The following is a 22,963-nucleotide window of genomic DNA, read 5'->3' as shown; positions in this document are numbered from 1 at the left end:
ATTACCATTTGGGACGGGCCCTAAGCGATAGACTTACTGTGATACTGCCGCTCAGCACCTTCATCAGGACACTTGGGGGTGGTGTGGTAGAACCTGCTCTCTCTTTTGCTACTTTAATTTTCCTGGAATGAGGAAAACACATACATAAAATATATACAGTATGTGTATATACAAATATTTCACTGATCTCCAGTCAGTCCCTAGTTATTCTCGCGAGCCATAGTCAAGATTGACTACTCCCTAGTTAGATGGATGTCGTTGTACATGTGGTCTCTACACAACCACTCTCTGTATGTGTCAAAAGGGTGTGTTTGTGTGTATGTGTGTGTGTGTGTATGTGTGTGTGTGTTGTGGGGTGTGTCAAGTTTTAAATGAGGATCAGATGGATATTCTGAATATGATCAAATCTTAATTTGAATATGAGTGAAAATAATGCTAACCATTAACAATTGCATGACAGAAAAAAATATTTGAACTATATACTATATTGAACTATAAGTTCTGACATCATGAAGAATATTGTAATACTCACTAAATACAGTTCCTATCTCCATCACAGGTATGCTTATACTACCTTTTAAAACTAATTCTGTTCATAACCCTTCAATAATTATTATATCTAATTGAATGACATTAACAGTACAGTCCCCTTGATACTGCAAGTTATTAACATACTGACTATCTTCATACAGTATAACCCAGTAACCCAGCTTACCCTTTATGGCTCAATCAAGTGGCATTTATATTATGTATGAGTTCATAGTAGTGCTTACCTGTGAAGAGTATCCAACCAGCGTTCTTTCACCTCAGGCGAGCTGCAGGCAAAACAACAGCACGGGAGTTACTAATCCACAGTGAAAGAGGAACGAACCAAACGCACGGATGGACAGACAGACTGACTAAAGAGACACAGCACGCCTTCTGGCTCTTTTAACTGGAGCGATGGAAACTCTAACTCAGTCATGGGGACAGGAAGCAGCGTCATGGCGGCCCCGACCAAAACACCTTCCACTTCCTCTATGTGTTGGGGCTGCTGCTGTTGTTGCCATGTGGAAAGAGACATGAGGGAGACTCTAACTTAAACGAACCCTCACTCACCTGTATAGATGATAGTAATAACTGAGTGAGGACTTTAAAAGTGCATCTGTTTTCATGTATTTTCTTTCATCTTTGCTTGAGCCTACATTAGACCGATACTTTTTGATTATAGACACTATACCAATAGACCAGCTCATATACTGTTGGTGCTTACTGGTAAACTGTAGGCCAATAAACTGGTGAGCCACAGACTCTAAGAATGACTCTAAAGTCCATGAGTCCATGACTCAGACCCCAATAACATGACTAAATAATCCATATCCACACCAAATGAGGGATAGCTATTATTACTGATCAAAACAGACAATCCCCTTTCAAATGTTTTATTCAATGTTGTGTCTATTTGTGACCATGCAATTTCAACACTCCCTCTATATTTCAAAGATCCAGTCGTCCTGATAAAGGCTAGTGCTGTAAAGGCCCTGACATGTGATCTGAGGTCTGATGGTCAGCTTCAACACTTCCTATTTCACCAGCCATTGTCTTGTGATGGTGTAGACTGTTCTCATTTCCCTATTTCATTCATGGCCTTATGGAAACCATCTCTTAAAGGTCCAATGCAGCCATTTTATCTCAATATTAAATCATTTCTGGGTAACAGTAAAGTACCTTAAAATGGTCAAAAAGAAACAACAATAGCTTCTTGGCAAAGGGCAATTTTGCTAGGACTGTCTGGGAGTGGTCTGAATGGGGAGGGGAAAAATGAAGATTTGCTGTTATTGGCAGAGAGGTTTGGAACTCTCTTTCTTATTGGTCTATTAACTAATTTACCGCATGGTGATGTCACCATTGAAGGCCAAAACTCCATCCCACCAAAACAGGCTGAAATTTCAGGCGGTCCTTTCAAACAGCTCTTACACTAAAAGGGCATTATCATGATTTTCACAAATTCACAATAATATTCCAACCTCATAGTGTGTCAATATATATAAAACACAGGAAAATCACGTTTTTGTCTACACTGGGCCTTTAAGAAACTCAATATATTTTTAGGTCAATCCTAGGATACTACTGTCTTTAGTTTGTGCACACAGTATATCTCTCAGGACAACCAAATGGGTCAAACTTTACTTGAAGGAACTGTTCATATGAATTATGAATGTTAGAGTTAGGTTGACACCATTATCCTCCTGAAATGCCAGTAAGCTGGACTTCCTGCTCAGTAGTGGCTAACCGTGTAGTTTTCTAACCTTTAACCTTTGGATGTTCAGAGAATAACATTTACATTTACGTCATTTAGCAGACGCTCTTATCCAGAGCGACTTACAGTTAGTGAGTGCATACATTATTTTTTGTATTTTTTTATACTGGCCCCCCGTGGGAAACGAACCCACAACCCTGGCGTTGCAAACGCCATGCTCTACCAACTGAGCTACACCCCTGCCGGCCATTCCCTCCCCTACCCTGGACGACGCTGGGCCAATTGTGCGCCGCCCCATGGGTCTCCCGGTCGCGGCCGGTTACGGCAGAGCCTGGATTCTAACCAGGATCTCTAGTGGCACAGCTAGCACTGCAATGCAGTGCCTTAGACCACTGCGCCACTCGTAATGTCAGTAGTGAGAAAACAAAGAGAAACTTGACTTGTTATTTGTTGTCTACGTCGAGAATGATGAGTGAGAGATGTTTCTCATTGAGTTAAAATAAACTTGTTTCCATAATATAATAATAATATAATATAATATAATATGCCATTTAGCAGACGCTTTTATCCAAAGCGACTTACAGTCATGCGTGCATAAATTTTTTTTGTGTATGGGTGGTCCCGGGGATCGAACCCACTACCTTGGCGTTACAAGCGCCGTGCTCTACCAGCTGAGCTACAGAGGACCAGCTACAGAGGTCCATCTGTGTGAGTGTGTGCCTGCGTGTGTGTGTGGCCAGGTGTACACCTGCCTGCCTGAGTGTCTGCCTGCCTGCCTGCGCGTCTGTGTGTGTGTGCACATGTATGGGTTTGCACTCATGTATGCACACAGAGGATGGCTGTTGCTCACTGGAAGGACACCACACAGAAGGCAAGGGGCCAGGCCAAGACGAGGGACGTCCTGAGGTCAATCTCTCCCCCTCCTCCCTCTTCCTCCTCGGGCTCATCCTCAAAGCCATAAAGCCACAGATCTTCCAGACTCACCCTGTGCTTCAGACGGTAGCTAGCACTGGACCTAAATGAGAGAGAGAGAGAGAGAGAGAGAGAAGGGAGAGGGAGAGGGAGAGAGAGAGAGAGAGAGAGAGAGAGAGAGAGAGAGAGAGAGAGAGAGAGAGAGAGAGAGAGAGAGAGAGAGAGAGAGAGAGAGAGAGAGATGATTATGTGGTCATGGATGGTATATGAGGGCTAGCAGGTTGAGGATTTAGAGAGTCAGTTTATGTTTTCATCAGGACTGGCTAGGACTGTATCTCAGCTCATCAGGCCTAGAATACTGCATGATCCACTTCTCTATCCCAATGGTTGCTAAAGGTGCTAATGTATTCCTCATTATTGTCATCTATTTCTAAATCAGTGATTAATTGCTTATCACTCAGAAACAGGAAGTGATCTGATTTCTATCTCTTTATGATGCATTGTGTTCCATGGTCAGCTTCGTGTGTCTGTCTGCCTGTCTGTCAGCTTGTGAGGAGGAAGGCACTCTCTCAAGGCCTAGTTCACAACTTTTGGTTTGCTACAACATTGAAAATGTCGCCTTGTCGCGCGTGGATCCACAGACCCATGCACTTACTGTAGGCCTTGTCATGGGAACGTGATTGTGTAAAGAATCAACTGTATTGAGGATCTGTCTTGAGTCACAAGTGTGCTGTCAGAACAGCCTCAATTTGTCGGGCATGGACTCTATAAGGTGTCGAACGCGCTCCACAGGGATGCTGGCCCATGTTGACTCCAATGCTTTCCACAGTTGTATCAAGTTGGCTGGATGTTCTTTGGGTGTTGGACCATTCTTGATACACACGGGAAACTGTTGAGCGTGAAAAACCCGGCAGCGTTGCAGTTATTGACACAAACCAGTGCACCTGGCACCCTATTCCCTTCATATGAGCTGGGCTATATAGAATACCATTTGGAACGCAGAATCAATGGAGGGTGGGAAGGAGGGAGAGAGTGATGGGATGGAAAGAGAGAGTGAAGGACTTTGGGGAGAGGAAATGGAGCTTGCGTAAGTGTACCGGTGAGTGAATGATCATGGGTATTAGGTTAATGAGGAAAGGCACGGCAGTCCATGAACTAGTGTTTACACAATCGGCAATCCATGAACAAGTGTTTACACAATCGGCCTAAGGTGTTATTCAGAACAAGAGAACTGCATTAGTCACAAATGTATTTAGCCACTCGTGGCGCCTCTGCTGGAAAAGTGTGAGCAAAAGTACAGGAAAAAAACCTGCCTACACTCAATAGACCAGAGCGATTGATTAAACTCCCACTTAAGACCAGAAGATTGCTTCCACTGTCTTCTTTGAAACAGAGACGATTCAGAATATGTTATCTTAGTTAGCGTCACGTTTTACATTAGCTGAATCTACATTTAGATCAGACTAATCTACTTTCATACTGTACTGTTTAACCTACAAGCTTCCTGCTGTCAGTATCTTATAATAAGAAAACAAAAAACTCTCTGACTTAAATGTGCACTATCTATTTAAAAAAGAACTGCAGTGGGATAAAACGTCAGTGGTAAAGATTTCAATCTATAGGTATATCGGTGTGTCTTTCCATGTGAGTGTACATTTCTATAATGATAGGTTGTCATTGGGGAGTTAATCAGTTCCGTTCTATGAAGGCAAAACTCGGAAACTCAGACAATCTACAGTGGGGAAAAAAAGTATTTAGTCAGCCAACAATTGTGCATGTTCTCCCACTTAAAAAGATGAGAGAGGCCTGTAATTTTCATCATTGGTACACGTCAACTATGACAGACAAAATGAGAAAAAAAATCCAGAAAATCACATTGTACGGTTTTTTATGAATTTATTTGCAAATTATGGTGGAAAATAAGTATTTGGTCAATAACAAAAGTTTCTCAACACTTTGTTATATACCCTTTGTTGGCAATGACACAGGTCAAACGTTTTCTGTAAGTCTTCACAAGGTTTTCACACACTGTTGCTGATATTTTGGCCCATTCCTCCATGCAGATCTCCTCTAGAGCAGTGATGTTTTGGGGCTGTCGTTGGGCAACACAGACTTTCAACTCCCTCCAAAGATTTTCTATGGGGTCGAGATCTGGAGACTGGCTAGGCCACTCCTTCGTTGCCCGGGCGGTGTGTTTGGGATCGTTGTCATGCTGAAAGACCCAGCCACGTTTCATCTTCAATGCCCTTGCTGATGGAAGGAGGTTTTCACTCAAAATCTCACAATACATGGCCCCATTCATTCTTTCCTTTACACGGATCAGTCGTCCTGGTCCCTTTGCAGAAAAACAGCCCCAAAGCATGATGTTTCCACCCCCATGCTTCACAGTAGGTATGGTGTTCTTTGGATGCAACTCAGCATTCTTTGTCCTCCAAACAGGACGAGTTGAGTTTTACCAAAAAGTTATATTTTGGTTTCATCTGACCATATGACATTCTCCCAATCCTCTTCTGGATCATCCAAATGCACTCTAGCAAACTTCAGACGGGCCTGGACATGTACTGGCTTAAGCAGGGGGACACGTCTGGCACTGCAGGATTTGAGTCCCTGGCGGCGTAGTGTGTTACTGATGGTAGGCTTTGTTACTTTGGTCCCAGCTCTCTGCAGGTCATTCACTAGGTCCCCCCGTGTGGTTCTGGGATTTTTGCTCACCGTTCTTGTGATCATTTTGACCCCACGGGATGAGATCTTGCGTGGAGCCCCAGATCGAGGGAGATTATCAGTGGTCTTGTATGTCTTCCATTTCCTAATAATTGCTCCCACAGTTGATTTCTTCAAACCAAGCTGCTTACCTATTGCAGATTCAGTCTTCCCAGCCTGGTGCAGGTCTACAATTTTGTTTCTGGTGTCCTTTGACAGCTCTTTGGTCTTGGCCATAGTGGAGTTTGGAGTGTGACTGTTTGAGGTTGTGGACAGGTGTCTTTTATACTGATAACAAGTTCAAACAGGTGCCATTAATACAGGTAACGAGTGGAGGACAGAGGAGCCTCTTAAAGAAGAAGTTACAGGTCTGTGAGAGCCAGAAATCTTGCTTGTTTGTAGGTGACCAAATACTTATTTTCCACCATAATTTGCAAATAAATTCATAAAAAATCTTACAATGTGATTTTCTGGAGAAAAAAAATCTCAATTTGTCTGTCATAGTTGACGTGTACCTATGATGAAAATTACAGGCCTCTCTCATCTTTTTAAGTGGGAGAACTTGCACAATTGGTGGCTGACTAAATACTTTTTTTCCCCACTGTATGTGGTGTGTGTGTGTGTGTTTTTGTGAGTTGCTATGCAGGCTGTATGTATATGTGTTGGTGTGTGTGCTTATTATGTTCCATATCTTACTTGAGCTTGGCGATAACGATCACGTCGCTGAAGAGGAAGAGTTGTCTCCTTCTGGTCTTCATGCCTTCTGTGACCTGAACACAGGTGTCCAGGACCAGCTCTGCATTCTCACTGCTAAGACCCAGGACGAAAGGGCACTGCTCCACCGACACCCAGCATGGAGCCTCCTCCCTAGGGTAGAGAGGGCAGAGAGAGTGGGGGTCAGAACTAAGGAGGAACTATGTTTGTGTGCCTGCTTGGGTGCATGTGTGGGTGGACTTAACTGAGGGTCGGTTTTCATTTTTGCCAGATGACCACATCGAATCATTTGTTTGTCATCAGAACTTCATAATCTTTTCATCAAAGAATGGGGTTATTTCAGTGAAGCCTTCATTTTGAATAAGAAGGTCAGTTATTTCAACACACAGGGCCTACTCTACCAGCAGATCAATGCTACACAAGCTTTCTATTATTATTTTGTATTTATTTAGACTAACAGTATTTCTATGCTTTCTTTAGACTAGTAGATGGGGAGGAAAGGAGGATGCAGGGATTGAACCCCGATCTCCGGTGGGGAGGCATGAATGTGACAGCACTGGGTGTGTGACCACTTCTAGACCATGGGCTTTGCACAGCTTTTCATTATTGAGAGGTTGTTGTGATGTATACCGGACTTGTATCACATATTTTTCCAGTGGACAAAACTGGTTATTATGACAATTTCAACCAGATTTGCCCAATTTTGTCCATTTGGTTGTTTTAGGGGCAGCAACAGATGAAATTCTCATGTATGGTAACTTATAGAGAGAACAAATGTAAAAATATGCACATCCGCATCCAACAGGACAGAAGAACTTATCAAATAAAATGTCTGCAAATCTGGCATGCTCCTATAGTGATTTAATTAGACACACAAAAAATACAATGTTTCGGGCTAACCTGACAAAGATCCAACTTGGATCGAAACGTTGTCTTTCTTGTGTGTCTTATTCAATCACCACGGGAGCATACCAGAGTTGCAGACATAGATTTTTTCTTGAACTTATAGAAACAGAATGAGAGGAGCCTGTATGCAAAACGTAGAGCAAATACATATTGAGCAAATGCAATTATCTTCAAATTGGCTTCCAGCCAGTTGCTATGACTCTCACAAGGGCATGATGTATCTATAAAAAGGATATAAAGTGAATTTAAGGTGAAATGGTATGCCGTGTGGCTTTGAATGACAGTTTTCACATGAAAGTTTGTTCTTTTATTTCATACTACACATCAGATGAGGTTAGAACTCTTTCTCTCTCTCTCTCTCTCCCCCCCCCACTCTCTCTCTTTCGCTCTCTCTCTCTCTCACCTCCCTCATACTCAAACACCCTCACTCTCCTCAGTTTCCCTCTGACCTTTTTTTAGGCCTTTATCTTGCCTCCCACAATCGTGATTAACAATACAGATGATGTTGCTTGCTTGTTTGTATCTCACGGAAAGCAAGCAGCAATGAACATATTTTACAATGTTGCTAATCTTCTTAAGAGACCCCAAAAAATGTCTCACTCAATACATCATGTTTCACACTATAAACAGAAACATTCAGCGTCATGTCACAGTGTCATTCCCACGCTTTGTGCATTTGTGGAGTCAAACCTATAAGTTAGGGCTGTTCAAGCCCTAACTTCTATTATTTATCTTTTATAAACATTAATTAAATAGCATTAGAGAAATGGTTTTGAGAATTCACATTGTATTCTATGTGGAACTTATCTGTCTTCATTTGACATATGTCCCTCTTTCAATGTGTGTGTTTTGGACAGATATTCAAATCGATATCACAGAGGGACTCCTACGTTACACTCTTTGACCTACTTGGCCTTACCACTAAACACAGTGCCTACACAACTTCACTACTTAGCATACTTCAACATTATCAGTAGAGTATAGGCTTAAAGATCATACGACCATCTCTAAGATGTTCTACGTCAAAGACGCTTGGCCCACCCACTGTAGTGAAACTAGCATCATCCGCCCCCTCACTGCAGCTCAGGGTTCACTTGCTTGTTGTGTGTTGAACGGGTGTGAGTGTGAGGGTGTGACGTCTCTGATGGAAGTTAGGTTGTCTGGTTGGAGTGGACTCCCCCACCTGTTTGTTTGTAACTGTGGTGGTCTGGGTGTGAACTACTGTTGGGGCTGATCAAAGACTGGAATAAAAATCTGACACATCATTCACTCGTATGGAAAATTCCATAAATGAATCCACGTGATGAAACCATATTGTCACGTTCGTTGTGTAAAGGATCGGACCAAGGTGCAGCGTGGTATGCGTACATAGTCGTTTATTTTAATAAACACCGACAAAATAACAAAATCCAACAGAACATGAAGTTGAAGAGGCTAAACATCAAACAAGCCAAACAGAAACAAGATCCCACAACTAAGGTAGGCAACATGGCTGCCTAAGTATGATCCCCAATCAGAGACAACGACCGACAGCTGCCTCTGATTGGGAACCACACCCGGCCAACATAGAAATATATAAATTAGATTTCACACCCTGACCAACCCAACTAGCGATCTCAATGTCAGGGCGTGACAGTACCCCCCCCCCCCTCAAAGGTGCGGACTCCGGCCGCAAAAACCTGACTCATTAGGGGAGGGTCCGGGTGAGCATCTAGCCTCGGTGGCGGCTCCGGCTTCGGACGTGACGTAGGCAGTAAACTCTTCTCCCATCCTGCCTCCCCTTTGCACGCCCGGTCCGGTCTGGACCCCGGTGCGATGCTCCCCCTCTCAGTCTTCCCACAATGCACCAAGCCCTGTCTGGACCCTGGTGTGGGAGCCCTCGACCCTGGAGAGGGGCTGACGTCTGGTCCCGGCCCAGCAGTCCTCCCGCGATGCACCAAGTCCTGTCTGGACCCTGGTGTGGGAGACCCCGACCCTGGAGAGGGGTTGACGTCTGGCTCCGGCTCGGACCCCGGTGGAGCAGATGGCTCCGGCATGGGGGAAGAGTAGACGACCGGACCCGGACTGGGCACCGGTGAAGCGGACTGCCCCGGCTCTGGTAGGGAGCATATAACCGGAGCTGGACTAGGCACCGGTGGAGCGGACTGCTCTGGCACTGGAGTGGAGCAGCTGACCAGAGCTGGACTAGAAACCGGTGGAGTGGACTACTCTGGCACTGGAGTGGAGCAGCTGACCGGAGCTGGACTAGGCTCCGGTGGAGCGGGCTGCTCTGGCACAGGAGTGGAGCAGCTGACCGGAGCTGGAGACTCTGGACTGCAGACCGTTGCTGGAGGCTCTGGACTGTAGACCGTCGCAGGAGGCTCCGGGCCATGGACCATCACTGGAGGCTTCGTGCCATAGATCATCACTGGAGGCTTCGTGCCATGGCTCATCACTGGAGGCTTCGTGCCATGGATCATCACTGGAGGCTTCGTGCCATGGATCATCACAGGAGGCTTCGTGCCAGTGCGGGGCGCTGGCACAGGACGCACTGGGTTGTGGACACGCACCACTGGTTTGGTGCGAGGAGCAGGCACGGACCGTACCAGGATGGGGACACGCACCACTGGTTTGGTGCGAGGAGCAGGTACGGGCCGTACCGGACTGGAGACATGCACCACTGGTTTGGTGCGAGGAGCAGGTACGGGGCGTACCAGGCTGGGGACACGCACCACTGGTTTGGTGCGAGGAGCAGGCACGGGCCGTACCAGGCTGGGGACACGCACCACTGGTTTGGTGCGAGGAGCAGGTACGGGCCATACCGGACTGGAGACACGCACCACTGGTTTGGTGCAAGGAGCAGGTACGGGGCGCACCGGGCTGGAGACACACACCACTGGTTTGGTGCGAGGCGCAAGCACAGGCCGTACCGGTCTGTGAAGGCGCACTGGCGGCACAGTGCGTAAAGCCGGCGCATAGCCTGGTGCCTGCACGGTCACACGCTCCTCAAAGCGAGTGCGGGGAGATGGCTCTGCTAAACCTGGCTCCGCCAGCCTCTGCTTCGTGCCAGTGCGGGGCGCTGGCACAGGACGCACTGGGTTGTGGACACGCACCACTGGTTTGGTGCGAGGAGCAGGCACGGACCGTACCAGGATGGGGACACGCACCACTGGTTTGGTGCGAGGAGCAGGTACGGGCCGTACCGGACTGGAGACATGCACCACTGGTTTGGTGCGAGGAGCAGGTACGGGGCGTACCAGGCTGGGGACACGCACCACTGGTTTGGTGCGAGGAGCAGGCACGGGCCGTACCAGGCTGGGGACACGCACCACTGGTTTGGTGCGAGGAGCAGGTACGGGCCATACCGGACTGGAGACACGCACCACTGGTTTGGTGCAAGGAGCAGGTACGGGGCGCACCGGGCTGGAGACACACACCACTGGTTTGGTGCGAGGCGCAAGCACAGGCCGTACCGGTCTGTGAAGGCGCACTGGCGGCACAGTGCGTAAAGCCGGCGCATAGCCTGGTGCCTGCACGGTCACACGCTCCTCAAAGCGAGTGCGGGGAGATGGCTCTGCTAAACCTGGCTCCGCCAGCCTCTGCTCTAAGGACCGAGCTCTCTGCTGCTGGAGGGTTAACTCCTCTCTCAGCTCATCCTGTTGCCTGGCCAGCTCCTCTCTCCGTGCATCCACTGACTCCTTCCCCTTGTGGGCCTCCTGCAGTGCCTCCTTCTGAAGGGAGAGCTCCTGCTCCCTCTTAACTAACAGCTCCCGTAAGGCGGTGGTCTCCTCTCTCAGAGTACTGAGCTGCAGGTCTTGGAGGGCATCTATCATAGCGGCTTCTTCTATCGCTATCTCCCTCTCCACAATCAGCCCTTCCAGGGCCTCCTGCTGCTCCGCCAACCACCCCGTGCCTCTCGGGCTTCCTTCGTGATCGGGACCTTTCGATTCTCCGTTTTTTTCTCTCCTGCCTGGGCTTCTTCCTTCGCCCAGGGTCCCTTACCGGCCAATATCTCCTCCCATGTCCAAAATGTTTTCCCCACCTGTGTCCAGCATGTCTGCTCCTCCTGGCCACGCTGCTTGGTCCGTTGGTGGTGGGATCTTCTGTCATGTTCGTTGTGTAAAGGATCAGACCAAGGTGCAGCGTGGTATGTGTACATAGTCATTTATTTTAATAAACACCGACAAAATAACAAAATCTAACAGAATGTGAAGTTCAAGAGGCTAAACATCAAACAAGCCAAACAGAAACAAGATCCCACAACTAAGGTAGGCAACATGGCTGCCTAAGTATGATCCCCAATCAGAGACAACGACCGACAGCTGCCTCTGATTGGGAACCACACCCGGCCAACATAGAAATATGTACATTTGATTTCACATCCTGACCAACCCAACTAGAGATCTCAATGTCAGGGTGTGACACATATAAATCTTCATAACACTATACTTTATGAAAGGGTTTATAAGTATTTTATAAACTGTTCATTTTTAGTTTATAAATAGTTTTTAAAAACACTTGTAATAGTACATTGGTTGATTTGCAATTTTGATGGGTTCCTGATGCAGTATCACTTGAGATGGTATAGATGGGTAGTGTCAGTGGTGTAAAGTACTTAAGTAAAAATAGTTTGAAGTACTACCTAAGTCGTTGTTTGGGGTATCTGTACTTTACTTTTTATATTTTTAACAACTTTTTATTTTACTTCACTACATTCCTAAAGAAAATAATTTACTTTTTACCCCATACATTTTCCCTTACACCCAAAAGTACTTGTTAAATTTTTGAATGCTTAGCAGGACAGGAAAATAGGCCAATTCATACACTTATCAAGAGAACATCCCTGATCATCCCTACTGCCGCTGTTCAGGCTGAATCACTTAACACACATGCTTCGTTTGTAAAAGATGTCTGGTTGTTGGAGTGTTTCTTCTGGCTATCTGTAAATAAAATAAAACACTTAAGTATATTTTAAACCAAATACTTTTAGACTTTTACTCAAGTAACAGTTTACTGGGTGACTTTTACTTTTACTTGAGTCATTTTCTGTTAAGTTATCTTTACTTTTACTCAAGTATGACAATTGGGTACTTTTTCCACCACTTGGTAGTGTATTATATATGAGAAGAAATAGATGGGTAGAGTTCTCAGCAATCAGTTGTCACTAGTACCTTATTAATGTGAGCCACATTAGATCAACCTTATTTGGATGGCTTTTACTAGTAATCCCTTGAAACACAGGCTGGGAAGATCACTTTATGTTTGAAGACTGAACTTGAATATGTAGTGTGATGGACAGTCAGTTATTGCTGGGGTTATTAGATTCTTCCTCTCTGTCCTTCTGGTATTTCATATGGTTCATTAAAACACATAAAACAAATAAAGTAAATATCACATTTTTATCTTCGCCAGTCCTCAACCCCACACTTGTTTGTTTGTTTTCTGGTTTCAATTTCCATCCCCACTCCTCTGTCTATGTGTCCTCGGAGTCACCCTAGTCTTGAACATTGGGGGTGATGAGGGAGTTCTGAGTGGGTTTAGACAACGGTTGCCCGGTCTTGTAGAAAACCCCCTTTCATGACATCTGGTCCACAGTTACCATAGAGAGTGGGCATTGCAGCCCCCTTTACGCCGACTGAGGTGTCATTGTGAGTCATAGTGACACCATTCAACTAGTGGTCACAGCAGGGGGGGAAGGCTGATCTTACATTTGTTTGTATGTCATGTACTGTATGTATGAAAGGCTGTGAAATGTTGTGAAGAGTTGCAGATGAGAAATTGCAATATAATTACAACAACAAAAATAATGTGTTCTTGTGTAAATTACATGTCTCTTTGAATTATGCTTTGGGCTTTTTTGCTTCTGAAGAAATAGTTAGACGGTATTGAATATTAAATAAGCAACAAGTAATTCCACATGTAAATGAGGGTGATTTAGAAGTCTAGTTCAGAAATGCATATTTACATTTTTAGTCATTTAGCAGACGCTCTTATCCAGAGCGACTTACAGGAGCAATTAGGGTTAAGTGCCTTGCTCAAGGGCACATCGACAGATTTTTCACCTAGTCGGCTCGGGGATTAGAACCAGCGACCTTTCGGTTACTGGCACAATGCTCTTACCCACTAAGCTACCTGCCGCCCTAGAGATAAAACTTAAACAAAAAGATAAAGAACTGTAACCAAAACATTTTATGTCTATACATTGAACGTTTGAAACACCTTTCTATCCTATTTCTGTGCATTGAAACCCCTTTATCCAATTTATATCTATTGAATCTCATAAAGTGGCAGCTGGCTGTGAGTGGAGGGGCTCTCTACTGCCCCCTGGGATGGGTGGTGGTAGTAGATACTACTGTGATAACAGAGTGGAGAGGAGTATGGCAAACTCACCTAATGGAGGACCATGGCATGCTGCCCAGAGCCTTCTCAAAAGCCAGGGACGGGGCGGAACGACGCCTCTGGGCCAAACTGCGAAGGTGCTGTGAGAGAACAGAAGGTTTGAGCATAATATTAGCATATACTGTACATTGTCACACATACATTGTCACACATGCACGCACTCACACACGCACGCACACACACACATATATCTGCCATTTCACACTTTTTCTGATTAAGTGGATCAAATAAATCACTTCAGGGTAAACGGCATAGGGATAGAATAATGGCAAACGGCTTGGATTCATAGATACAGTAACGGCAAACTGAATTGCTGTGACATTTTCAATTGGATTTCAGAAATCCGTTATAGCTATTTCTTTGTCTGTACAGGCTCATTTCAACAAAGCCGCACCTATAATGGTCCTCCTAATTGACCTAATTTGGAGCTAATTTGTACAGCCAGCATTCAGACCAGGGTTTCCCCAACTTGGTCCTGGGGCCCCCCTGGGTGCATGTTTTGGTATTTGCCCTGGCACTACACAGCTGACTAAAATAATCAGCTTGATGATGAGATGGTTATTTGAATCAGCTGTGTAGTGCTAGGGCAAAAACCAAAATGTGCACCTAGGGGGGTGTGGGGGGAAACCCTGATTTAGACCGTTCTCTTCCAGATTGTCAGTCCATTTCCCTCATGCACTCATGTAGAACATTCTGTCTGTGTCCCAAATGCCACCCTATTCCCTATATAGTGCACTACTTATGACCAGGGCCCATATAGGCAATAGGATGCCATTTGGGACACAGGCTCTGTCCAGCCCGTTTCCCCAGCCCCCACCCCCATCACTGCAGAACCAGGGCTACAGTCCCATTGTCTGGCCCACAAAATTCTAGAGCAAACTGGCTCGGGCCAAAACAATGACAGCTTGTTCAGGCATGGGAAAACTAAAACAACAACAACACAGCCCCCATAATTCACCACCCCCATCTGCCGCTCTGTACTCTCTGTTAGAAACGAATGAGTGTTCATGTTGACAATGTGCGACGACAATCTCGCAACATGAATGCCCTGTGCACCATTCAATTTTGCAGCAAACCTGTAAAGGCACCACACACAGAGCTTTGGAGGAGTCACATAGGGTGAAAGCTGTGTGCAAATTTACATGAGGTAAAATGTATCTGAATTTACAAATGCTATAAATATACAGTAAATGTGTTGTAGGCATGATGGGTTTGTATTCTTTGGCCTATCATACTCTACAAACAGAATAAAGGAATGGTCAAGAAAGGTCCAATTGGTTTGGATAGTCATTCTCCTGTTGTCCTACTCCTTCCTCCTCACCCCCCCAGTCAAACAACCACATATGGATTTCCTCATTCCATCTTGAAAAAGGCTGTCTCTTTTCCTGGAACACAACCCATCTCCTTTTTCTGGGAGACATTTGACTCCTCAGGCACTAGAAAAAGCCTTATCTGCATACCAAAGCCATCTCTGACTGAAAGATATGTTCCAATCAGAAAGGTCAAAGATTTCTTCTCAGAATACAGGCATTATGCAGCTATAGACGCGAGTTCCCTTTCAGTCGGTCACTCTGTATAACTTTGGAGAGTCAACGACCTATCAAACTAAAATCACGCCCAATGGGCCAATGGAGGCCGAGCCCGCCCTCGGAAGCCCTGCCTTCCTGGCTGACATTCATTTCCTCAAGTCTTCCCTCATCAGCTCGCCTGAAGGAAGAAAGTGAAATGCAATTTACACTAAGAGATTCGGCTCCAACTTAGGTGTCTGTTAGTGGGGAGAGAGTAATCGTCCCCTAGATGTTGCGAGTTTTTGGTCTTGGTATACGTTTTTGTGTTTGCTAAAAACCCACTACTTTCTGCTCTGCTTGTGTAGCCAGTGCTTCCTTGCTTGAGTAAGATGGCCAGTGGTAAGAGCAATTTCAAAAAGGCTAACCAGGGCTAATCCTAGCACAGTGCTTCCAAATAAACAGTGCCGGTTCTCGGCAGATCAGCTGGACAAAGTGTACCAGGCTGAGGGTGTGGCGGCCCGGTCTTTGAATGTGGTCACAATGTTGCAGATGCCTTCAGAAAGTATTCACACCCCTTGACTTTTTCCACATTTTATTGTGTTACAGCCTGAATTTAAAATTGATTAAATTGTGATTATGTGTCACTGGCCTACACACAATACCCCATAATGTTAAAGTGGAATTATGTTTTTAGAAATGTTTACTGATTCATTAAAAATTAAAATCTGAAATATCTTGAGTCAATAAGTGTTCAACCCCTTTGTTATGGCAAGCCTAAATAAGTTCAGGAGTAAAAATGTGCTTAACAAGTCACATAATAAATTGCATGGACTCTGTGTGCAATAATAGTGTTTAACATGATTTTTGAATTACTACCTAATCAGTGTACCCCACACATCCAATTATCTGTAAGGTCCCTCAGTCGAGCACTGAATTTCAAACACAGATTTAACCACAAAGAGCAGGGAGGTTTTTCAATGCCTCGCAAAGAAAAGCAATTATTGCTAAATGGGTAAAAAAATGTTTAAGCCAATAGTGACTTTAAAACAGTTACAGAGTTTAATGGCTGTGATGGGAGAAAAACTGAGGATGGATCAACAACATTGTAGTTACTCCACAATACTAAACTAAATGACAAAGTGAAAAGAAGGAAGCCTGTACAGAATATCACTGCATCCTGTTCGTAATAAGGCATTCAAGTAAAACTGCAAACAATGTGACAAAGAAATTATCTTTATGTCCTGAATACAAAATGTTATGTTTAGGGCAAATCCAACACAACACATCACTGAGTACCACTCTTCATATTTTCAAGCATGGTGGTGGCTGCATCATGTTATGGGTATGTTTGTCATAGAACTAAGCACAAGCAAAATCCTAGAGGAAAACCTGGTTCAGTCTGCTTTCCAACAGAGACTGGGTGACAAAATACACATTTCAGCAGGACAATAACCTAAAACACAAGGCCAAATATACACTGGAGTTGCTTACCAAGATGACATTGAATGTTCATGAGAGGCCTAGTTACAGTTTTGACTTAAATCGTCTTGAAAAACTATGGCAAGACTTGAAAATGGCTGTCTAGCAATGATCAACAACGAACTTGACAGAGCTTGTACAATCCAGCTGTGCAAAGCTCTTAGAAACTTACCCAGAAAGACTCACAGCTGTAATTGCTGCCAAACGTGATTCTAACATGAATTGACTCATGTGTGTGAATTTCTGTATTTCATTTTCAATACATTTGCAAAAATGTCTAAAAACATGTTTTCACTTTGTCATTATGGGCTATTGTGTGTAGATGGGTGAGAAAACATCTATTTAATCCATTTTGAATTCGGGCTATAACACAAAAATGTGGAATAAGTCAAGGGATATGAATACTTTATGAATGCACTGTGCATATTAGATAAAGGCGAGCACAAGTCCTCAGAAAGCATTACTGAATGTAGAATTGTAAATTGTGATTGCTATATTTGTTGGAAAAATACAGGCACAATGTTCCTTTATAAAACCAGGAGGATTTGGACGTGAAGGTCAGTCATTCTAGGCCTACAATAAATGCAATAAGGATGCTTGTAAAAGAAGAGTCTTTTCTAATGACATCTTGTGAAGGACAAACCAAAGTGAAAAATAATAAGTACAAAGCAATTGAAAAAATAAGGACAAAATGAAAAGAATACTCTCCAAAGTCTTGTCAACAAACAGAACATAATAACGTCCCTGATATCTTTTAAGACAGTGAACATACATTTAATACATTTACATTTTAGCAGACGCTCTTATCCAGAGCGACTTACAGTCACGTTCGTTGAAGGACGGGTCAGACCAAGGCGCAGCGTGAAATGCGTACATGTTTATTTCACCGATAAACACACTAACAAAACAACAAACCAACGAAACGTGAAGTCCTAAGGCTCCCTATTGCGCCCCTGGTCTGGTCTGGACCTCAGCGCGCTGCTTCCCCTCTCCTTCCTCCCACGATACTCCAAGCCCTGTCTGGACCCTGGTGTGGGAGACCCCGAACCTGGAGAGGGGCTGACGTCTGGGTCTGGACTGGAGCCGCTAACCGGAGCTGGACTGGGCACCGGTGGAACAGGCACGGGCCATGCCGGACTGGACACACGCACCACTGGTCTGGTGCGAGGAACAGGCACGGGCCGGACCAGACTAGGAACACGCACCACTAGCTTGGTGCGAAGAGCAGGAGGGACCGGACTGGCCACTGGCTTGGTGCGAGGAGCAGGAACAGGCCGGGCCGGACTGGGAACACGCACCACTGGCTTGGGGCGAGGAGCAGGAACAGGCCGGGCCGGACTGGGAACACGCACCACTGGCTTGGTGCGAGGAGCAGGAACGGGCCGGACTGGCGACACGCACCACTGGCCTGGTGCGAGGAACAGGAACGGGCCGGGCCGGACTGGGAACACGCACCACTAGTCTGGTGCGAGAAGCAGGAACGGGCCGGGCCGGACTGGCGACACGCACCACTGGCTTGTGCTAGCACAGGACGTACAGGACTGTGCCGGTGCACTGGCAACACAGTACGTAGCTCCGCATAACACGGAGCCTGCCCAGTCACTCGCTTCCTCGCGTGAGTACGGGGAGTTGGCTCTGCTCTAAAACTAGGCTCCACCAACCACCCCGTGTGCCCCCCCAAACATTTTTCTTGGGGCTGCTTCTCGGGCTTCCTCCTCGACCGGCGCCCTATGTGTTGCCGTTTCTCCTCTCCTGCCTGGGCATCTACCTTCGCCCATGGTCCTTTCCCCGCAAATATCTCCTCCCACGACCACATCTTCCCCACCTGTGTCCAGGGTGTACGGTCCTCCTGGGCACGCTGCTTGGTCCGTGTTTGGTGGGATCTTCTGTCACGTTCGTTGAAGGACGGGTCAGACCAAGGCGCAGCGTGAAATGCGTACATGTTTATTTCACCGATAAACACACTAACAAAACAACGAACCAACGAAACGCGAAGTCCTAAGGCTAAACACAAAACAAACCTACTCACGGAACAAGATCCCACAACTAATGCATGCCAACAGGCTGCCTAAGTATGATCCCCAATCAGAGACAACGAGCGACAGCTGTCTCTGATTGGGAATCACACCCGGCCAAACGCAGAACTACAACACCTAGACTGAAACATAGAACACCACACCCTGACTCAACATATACGAGTACCCTGAGTCAGGGCGTGACAGTTAGTGAGTGCATACATTTTTCATACTGGCCCCCTGTGGGAATCGAACCCACAACCCTGGTGTTGCAAGCGCCATGCTCTACCAACTGAGCTACATATCTGTTCACGCGTTATTATCATCTACCCCACCATAGAAAACAAGAACAATGACAAAAAGGTTGTAGTATAGTTGAATAGACTATATCACGAGATTAAGACATGACTACAGCGTTCGAGCTAGAATGGCTTTGAACCGTGAAACCTGTATGATTATTAGTTGTTATTAAAGCGAGTTAAACGATAACCAGGACTACTACTATAATTCAATAACACAACAAAGGCTTTAGTGGACCAACTTTATCCAGGTTAGACATAATCACAGGGAAACAAAATCTTTCTCTGTCTATTAAAAAGAAAACAAATCAAAGAAAACAAAAGTGTGGCATCGTGATAATCTGGCAGCCATCTTGTTTTTGACGCACTGTCCTGCTCTGATTGCCTCTCCCCACAAACAGACCTCACAGAAACTGGGTTACGGGCCGACCAAGGAGAAAGAAAGAAAAACGCTGGATAGACACTCCCCTATGAGGAGTTATGGGCTGGAAGTTAACGTCGAACCCCAAGACAAGGATATACAACAAAGCACCCCTCGCCCTCTCGCCCTCTCACCCTCTGGCACCCTGCCCTAGAGAGGTGCCCTCTTTTCCAGCAAGGCCACGTCGGAGCAGCAGACTAGCTGGCAAATGTACCCACTGACAAACCCACATTGGCCCATATAGAGCTACCTCGCATGACCCACCTTCGTCAGAGAACCAGCACCCACATTCACAATCACAAACGTGAATCCTGCTCACTTGAGTGTAGGTCACTGAACACTGAACAAGAAGACCCATTCATCCAGCCCATTGATGAGCTCTAGGTTACTGCATCGTTCAGTCCACAGGCCCTGCACCTATATTGATTGGATCAAAGGTCAAAGGCCTCAGGTCATCTTGTGATTCTGCTCTCTTGAATGGCTGTTCTTGTGCCTTGTGTTTTGAAAATGCCTTATACTAGTGTATACAACCTTATGTTATACTAGGGAAATTGTGTTTCCATAGCTATGGCTGACAGTGAGGACTTCTGAAGAGCAGAATCAACAACCTCTGCATAATCAAAACAGTTGCTTTGTGAGAAGGTGTTAAAGTTCACAGTTAACCATTGTTATGTAAATGTCAACTGAAAAGTACCAGTGGCTTTGGCCCCAAGTGAAAGCAGGTCTGCCGGAGCCATGGCCCAAACATGGGTGTCGACCCACGTAGATGGAAACAGAAAAGTCTGAGCCTTTTGGGTAAAACACTGGGGTAAATTCTGTTTGGAAATGTGCGTGGTGCTACCTGAACTTTTTGAATTTGTTTGTTTTTTCGTGACCAAAACCCAGGTTTTTCTTGCCTGATGTATTGCAGGTATGCACAAAACATTGCCATGCCCATCATAACAGTTCAGAAGGTGCTGTTAGAGCTAGTGTTGTGGTTGAGACCACCTCAAGTGAGACCGATTCAAGACCAAGACCGGAGCAAATCGAGTCAGTCAAGACCAAGACCGGAGGGGGGTCGAGACCGAGTCAAGACCGAGACCAGGAGGGGGGAGAGGGATCTGAGAACGAGTCAAGACCGAGACAGAAAATGCAAGTCCAATTCAAGACCATGATTGTAATTGTGTCAAATTGCCACCATAATAACAGTTCAAAATGTCCAGTATTTCTGTGTTCATATTTCAGAAGAACATTTAAACTTTTTCAGCCTGGGACCCAATTGAAAAATTTGTGTTTTCCTGGGACCCAAGCTCATGAAAACATACCCCCTTTTGGGAGTCCTAAGCGAGATTTGGTTGTGGGGGGTACCCCACCTCACGGACAAAACATTTTAGTGGCCCCCCTCTTGACCATGAAGAGAAAAATTGAAGTTTTAAAGTTAATTTCCTGGAATTATACTCATTTTGCTACGGGGTGGAGAGACATCTTAAATACTAAATGTCAATGCCAAGTATACTTTTTCATGAAACATTCAAAGCACATCAATAGCAGATGGGAATGACTACTTTCAATTTGTGAGAAACAAAACTTTGAAATGTTTTCCCAAAAGTATGTGGACACCTGCTCGTCGAACATCTCATTCCAAAATCATGAGCATTAATATGGAGTTGGTCCCCCCTTTGCTGCTATAACAGCCTCCACTCTTCTGGGAAGGCTTTCACTACATGTTGGAACATTGCTGCAGGGACTTGCTTCCATTCAGCCACAAGAGCATTAGTGATGTCAGGCACTGATGTTGGGCGATTAGGCCTGGCTCACAATTGGCGTTCCAATTAATCCCAAAGGTGTTCGATGGGGATGAGGTCAGGGCTCTGTGCAGGCCAGTCAAGTTCTTCCACAATGATCTCGACAAACCATTTCTGTATGGACCTCGCTTTGTGCACAGGGGCATTGTCATGCTGAAACAGGAAAGGGCCTTCCCCAAACTGTTGCCACAAAGTCAGAAGCACAGAATCCTCCAGAATGTAATTGTATGCTGTAGCGTTAAGATTTCCCTTCACTGAAACTATGGGGCCTAGCCAGAACCATGAAAAACAGCCCCAAACCATTATTCCTCCTCCACCAAACTTTACAGTTGGCACTATGCAGTCGGGCAGGAAGCATTCTCCTGGCATCCGCCAAACCCAGATTCGTCCGTCGGACTGCCAGATGGAGAAGAGTGATTCATCACTCCAGAGAACGCATTTCCACTGCTCCAGAGTCCAATGGCGGCGAGCTTTACACCACTCCAGCTGACACTTGGCATTGCGCATGGTGATCTGTCTATGGAGATTGCATGGCTGTGTGCTCAATTATATACACCTGTCAGCAACGGGTATGGCTAAAATAGCCGAATCCCCTAATTTGAAGGGGTGTCCACATACTTTTGTACATATAGTGTAGCATATGATCCTGATTCAGAAAGGAGAACTGATTCACACACCTCAGCTCTGGGGCTGAGCTGAGGAGTGTGAGCTCTCTTCCTCTCGACTGAGCCCAGCCACAGCATGGTGTACGTGGAGAGGTACATAAGGCCCTACTGTCACACACAGGTTAGGGTGGAGAGGTCACCCTCTCCAAAGGCTTTGGCAAGGTTTATTCAAAGCTTCAGGAATTATGTTTAAGGTGTTGCAGTGTGCGTTTGTGCATGTTCATGCATCCATGACAAACATGAGTCGTAGGTAAGTTGTTTATGAGTTTTGTCTGTGTAGCCGTTAGTCCATTATTCTGTTGATAATGATGCAAAAGGCTGTTGTTTGAAAATATGGTCAAATAATAAAGTGTCCGTGATGTCTATGTCTTCTAATTGAATCTCAAGCCAAATATATCTTTTTACATAAATGTAGCTATTGAAAACCATGCATATAGCCATTACATGGCAACATCAATGAAACCATTGTGATTTGACCGTTGCCATGTCAATACCCTCAATCTGCACCACTCAAACATTTTACCATGAAGGCTACAAAGACTCTTACTAAAGTTGGTAAGTACTCACAGGATGTAGTCCTAAAGCCCCAGCTTCGTCATAGCTTCCCCTCCTCATCACTGCGATCCCAAGATCGTCCAAAGTCCGTGTTCTTGGAACTTCCATGTCTGTGTCCATGTATCCCTGTCCGTGTTCCTGTCCAGTCAGTATGTGGAGCGGAGTGCAGGGGAACAGTGGAGGGACTTGTGAGAGTAGACTAGTGGGGCTCTACAGTACACAGGATGGGCACAGGGTCCTCCTGACTTTATTTTTCAGCTGGCGCTAATGAGGGTTTAGAACAATGGAGGACCACCAGACAAAGGAGGAAACAGGGGTTCTGCTTGACATTGGCCTGCTGGACTCACAGTCCGTCCCCCCCCCCCCCCCATCTCTACGCTCGGACAGG

At 45.6% G+C, this 22,963-nt stretch overlaps 1 protein-coding gene across 1 annotated transcript in view; it reads right to left on the bottom strand.

Moving 5' to 3' along the window:
* The window catches only part of LOC121549095 (T-cell activation Rho GTPase-activating protein), a 28,510-nt gene extending 5,750 nt beyond the window's left edge, over positions 1 to 22,760 (bottom strand). The window contains exons 1-6 of the mRNA XM_041860929.1: positions 22,588 to 22,760; positions 13,841 to 13,929; positions 6,548 to 6,718; positions 3,090 to 3,254; positions 774 to 815; positions 38 to 122 (exon numbers count right to left, since the gene is read on the bottom strand). Coding sequence (XP_041716863.1) covers positions 38 to 122; positions 774 to 815; positions 3,090 to 3,254; positions 6,548 to 6,718; positions 13,841 to 13,929; positions 22,588 to 22,695 — 660 coding nt within the window. The 5' untranslated portion in view covers positions 22,696 to 22,760. The remainder of the gene's footprint in view (positions 1 to 37; positions 123 to 773; positions 816 to 3,089; positions 3,255 to 6,547; positions 6,719 to 13,840; positions 13,930 to 22,587) is intronic.
* Between the last annotated feature and the right edge of the window lie 203 nt (positions 22,761 to 22,963).

The sequence above is a fragment of the Coregonus clupeaformis genome, chromosome 33 (genome assembly GCF_020615455.1).
Source record: "Coregonus clupeaformis isolate EN_2021a chromosome 33, ASM2061545v1, whole genome shotgun sequence".
In the NCBI taxonomy this organism is placed as follows: domain Eukaryota; kingdom Metazoa; phylum Chordata; class Actinopteri; order Salmoniformes; family Salmonidae; genus Coregonus; species Coregonus clupeaformis.
The sequence above is the reverse complement of the archived record's forward strand: the minus strand, read 5'-3'. Positions and strand labels throughout refer to the sequence as shown.